The sequence below is a fragment of the Ornithorhynchus anatinus genome, chromosome 16 (genome assembly GCF_004115215.2).
Source record: "Ornithorhynchus anatinus isolate Pmale09 chromosome 16, mOrnAna1.pri.v4, whole genome shotgun sequence".
In the NCBI taxonomy this organism is placed as follows: domain Eukaryota; kingdom Metazoa; phylum Chordata; class Mammalia; order Monotremata; family Ornithorhynchidae; genus Ornithorhynchus; species Ornithorhynchus anatinus.
The window spans coordinates 36,051,004-36,053,988 of record NC_041743.1 but is presented as its reverse complement, the minus strand read 5'-3'; the positions used below and the strand labels follow the sequence as shown (position 1 = coordinate 36,053,988).

The window sequence follows — 2,985 nt, the reverse complement described above, 5'->3', positions numbered from 1 at the left end:
TGAGGTTGGTCCGTCGGTCCGCGGGCCCGGGCCCGAGGCCGTCGGCCCGTCAGTCAGTCGTCGGCCGGCTGGCTCGCGGTGCCCGCTTCTCCGGGTGCTTATTGCTTACTTAGGAAGGGGCCGGCCGGGCTGCGCGGGGCAGGCTGACCGCGGCTCGCCGGAGCCAGGAGTCCGGGGTCGGGGGGCGCCCAGTCCGGCCGGGGGAGAAGGGGTAGAGGCGAGTGGGGCAGGAGGGGAGACCCAACGCCCCTCTCAGGGTCCAGGGGAGGTGGGCCGGGACCGTTCCGGGGTGAGGGGGAGGTGGAGGGGCAAGGGGCGGGAGTCTTCGCGGGTCTGGGGAGGGGGGTCGAGGCGGCGAGCCGGGCAGCCCCCCGCGGCTCAGTCGTCCACGTCGATCTCCACGTCTTCCTCGTCCTCCGAGCAGTCCTGGCTACTGCCCGGCTGGTCCGTGAGGGGGGAGGCGGGCGAGAGCTGGAGGTGCCCGGGGCCCGGGGGCGCGCCGGGGGGCAGCGCGGGCGAGCTGGGCCGAGACTTGGCCCGGCCACCGCCGCTACCCGGTTCCGAGTTCTGCTCCAGCTCGGCCAGTGCCACGATGTCCACCTGGGGGCTGGGGCCCAGTTTCTTGGCGGACTCCACGTCGGCCTTCATCTCCTCCAGGTCGCGCTTGAGCTTGGCGCGCCGGTTCTGGAACCAGGTGATGACCTGCGCGTTGGTGAGCCCGAGCTGTTGCGCGATCTGGTCGCGGTCGGCGGGGGACAGGTATTTCTGGTAGAGGAAGCGCTTCTCCAGCTCGTAGATCTGGTGGTTGGTAAAGGCCGTGCGCGACTTCCGCCGTTTCTTGGGCGTCTGGCGCTGCCCGAAGATGGTCATCCCATCTCGGCCTGCCAACAGGGATGACAGGGGGTGGGGGTTGAAGTGGAGGTAGGAGCTGGAAGGTGCGTGTGGGGGGGTGGGGGAAGGGAGTCCGCCGACCCCCAAGCCCTTTCCTCGCCTGGGCCCCGGGACGGGGGTGGCGGGGGCTGCCAGGGAGGCCGGGCCCGGGAGCTGCCGCAGCTCCTTGGCCCCGGGCGGTTCTGGCCCTGAGCCTCTGAAAGGGTCCCGGACTGGACCTGCCGCGGCTCGGCCAGCGTGACCTCCCGGTGAGGGGACGGTGATCGGGGGACGTGGGTGGGTGGGCTTGCGGTGGGGGGGAGATTCCCGGCCTCTGGATTCCCGACACAGGCTGTTCGTTCTAGCTGCTTCCGGAGCGCTTCCCCAACGTCCCCCGTTCTCCGGTGCCCGCCCCCCGCCCCTCCGTCCCCCGGTCCCGTTCTAAACCTCCCTCCACCCCAGGCCCCCACGCCAGCCCCAGCGCCGTCCGATACACCCGCCCGGGGCCGGAGCCCCCGCGCATTTAGAGACGGCCATGCCCAGCAGCCCTGCCCCGAGCGGGAACTTGGTCAGGCCGGGCCGCCGGGCTGGGCCGGGCCCCGGGCCGGGGAGGAAGAGGGAGGGAGGAAGAGAGGGGGCGGCTGGTCCTCCTACCTTCGGCCGCCTGCAGCACGCTGACCTCCAGGCCCTTGAACGTCTTGCTGGCCAGCTCCTCCAGCGCGCAAAGCGGCGAGGTCTGCGACAGCAGCGCCCGGCTGGCGAGGGGCAGGCCGGCCGGGGAATGCTTGTCGGCGGCGGAGAGGAGGTGCGCGGCCCCGCAGAGCGTGTAACTCCTCCGCACCGACGGCTTGTTGAGAATGTCCTCGATGCTGAAGGGGGTCAGAGGCTTGTTGGAGTTGGCCGGGGGCGGCAGGTGGTCCAGGGGGCTCCGCCGCCGCTCCTCGCCCGAGGACGCCTTGCTTTCCTCTTTCGAAGTCATGCTCGGCGTCCGGGCAGGTCCCGCCCGGGGTTGAGCGCTGCCGGCCAATCCCCCCGACCACCGGCCGGCCGGAGAGGGGAGCAAAAACTTCAACCCCCGCCGACGACTCCGGGCGCGGGGGCCGGGGGCGGGGGGTCGCGGGGGGCCGAGATTGGCCTGGTGGGGGGGGGAGGGGGGGCGGGGAAGAGGCTCCAGGCACGGGGCTTTCTTGGGCGGCCTCGCTCCGGGAGGGGCAGATGGCGAGCCTAGCTCGGAGACGGGCAGCGCCGGGAGACCGGGGAGAGCGATGCGGGGAGGGGGCGCCGGGGCGCCGCGGAGGCTTCCCGGAGACCCGGGCCGGAGCGGGGAATCGGCGGGCCGGACTCCAGCTTCGTCCTCCCCGGCGCTATTTAAAGGTGCTCAGATCTCCACGCTTTTCCTTGCCCCCTTTCTTGGCGGCGAAGACTCGTAGGAACCGAGGCGAGCTCGCTAATCCTGGGACTGCGAGGAGAGGCGGAGAGACGGGGCAATTGACTATTGCTAACAAGTTATTGTTGATTGGGAGGTAATCAATTATCTGCAATGACACTTTTCGCTCTCTCTCGCGCTCTCTCTCTCTCTCGCTCTCTCTCTCTCTCCCTCTCTCTCTCCTTCTCTCTCCCTCCCTCTCTCTCTTTCACTCTCTGTCTGTCCAATGCACCCTGTTGTAAGTTGGAAACATCATTAATTAGGAGGCAAGCCTGGTAGGTGGAGCTCGCCTGAATTATAATGCTTAATGCACTTGTCATTTTCTGCGGCACTATTTGCTTGGACATATATATTTTTAAATTACATTATCGCCTGGCTTTATTGCATCAGGATAATACAGTCTGATGAAAAAACAACAACAAAAACCCCACCAATTTTTGTCGATCCCTCCTCTCGCCTTTATGATGATGATTTCCGTTATTCTCGCTTTTATTTTGTTATTTCGTTATTATTGTTGTAATTTTTATTTTTTTTAAATCCTCACCCGTTTTCGCGCCCACCCGAGAGGGAGCGGCAGCCCCCGGCCCAGGTAAGGACTAGATTTGCCTACGAACGTCGTTGACTTTGCGAATATTTTCTATCAGAAAAAAAACTAGATTTGCCTTTCTCTGTCTCTCCGGTCTCTAGAT

The 2,985-nt window shown here is 65.8% G+C and overlaps 1 protein-coding gene across 1 annotated transcript; it reads right to left on the bottom strand.

Annotated features, from left to right (window-relative positions):
- Positions 1-331: 331 nt before the first annotated feature.
- On the bottom strand, positions 332-1,849 carry LBX1 (ladybird homeobox 1). Its single transcript, XM_029080170.1, has 2 exons — positions 1,525-1,849; positions 332-881 (listed from the first exon to the last, which is right to left on the bottom strand). Exons 1-2 carry the CDS (start codon positions 1,847-1,849, stop codon positions 379-381), a joined length of 828 nt encoding a protein of 275 aa, XP_028936003.1. The 3' UTR covers positions 332-378.
- Between the last annotated feature and the right edge of the window lie 1,136 nt (positions 1,850-2,985).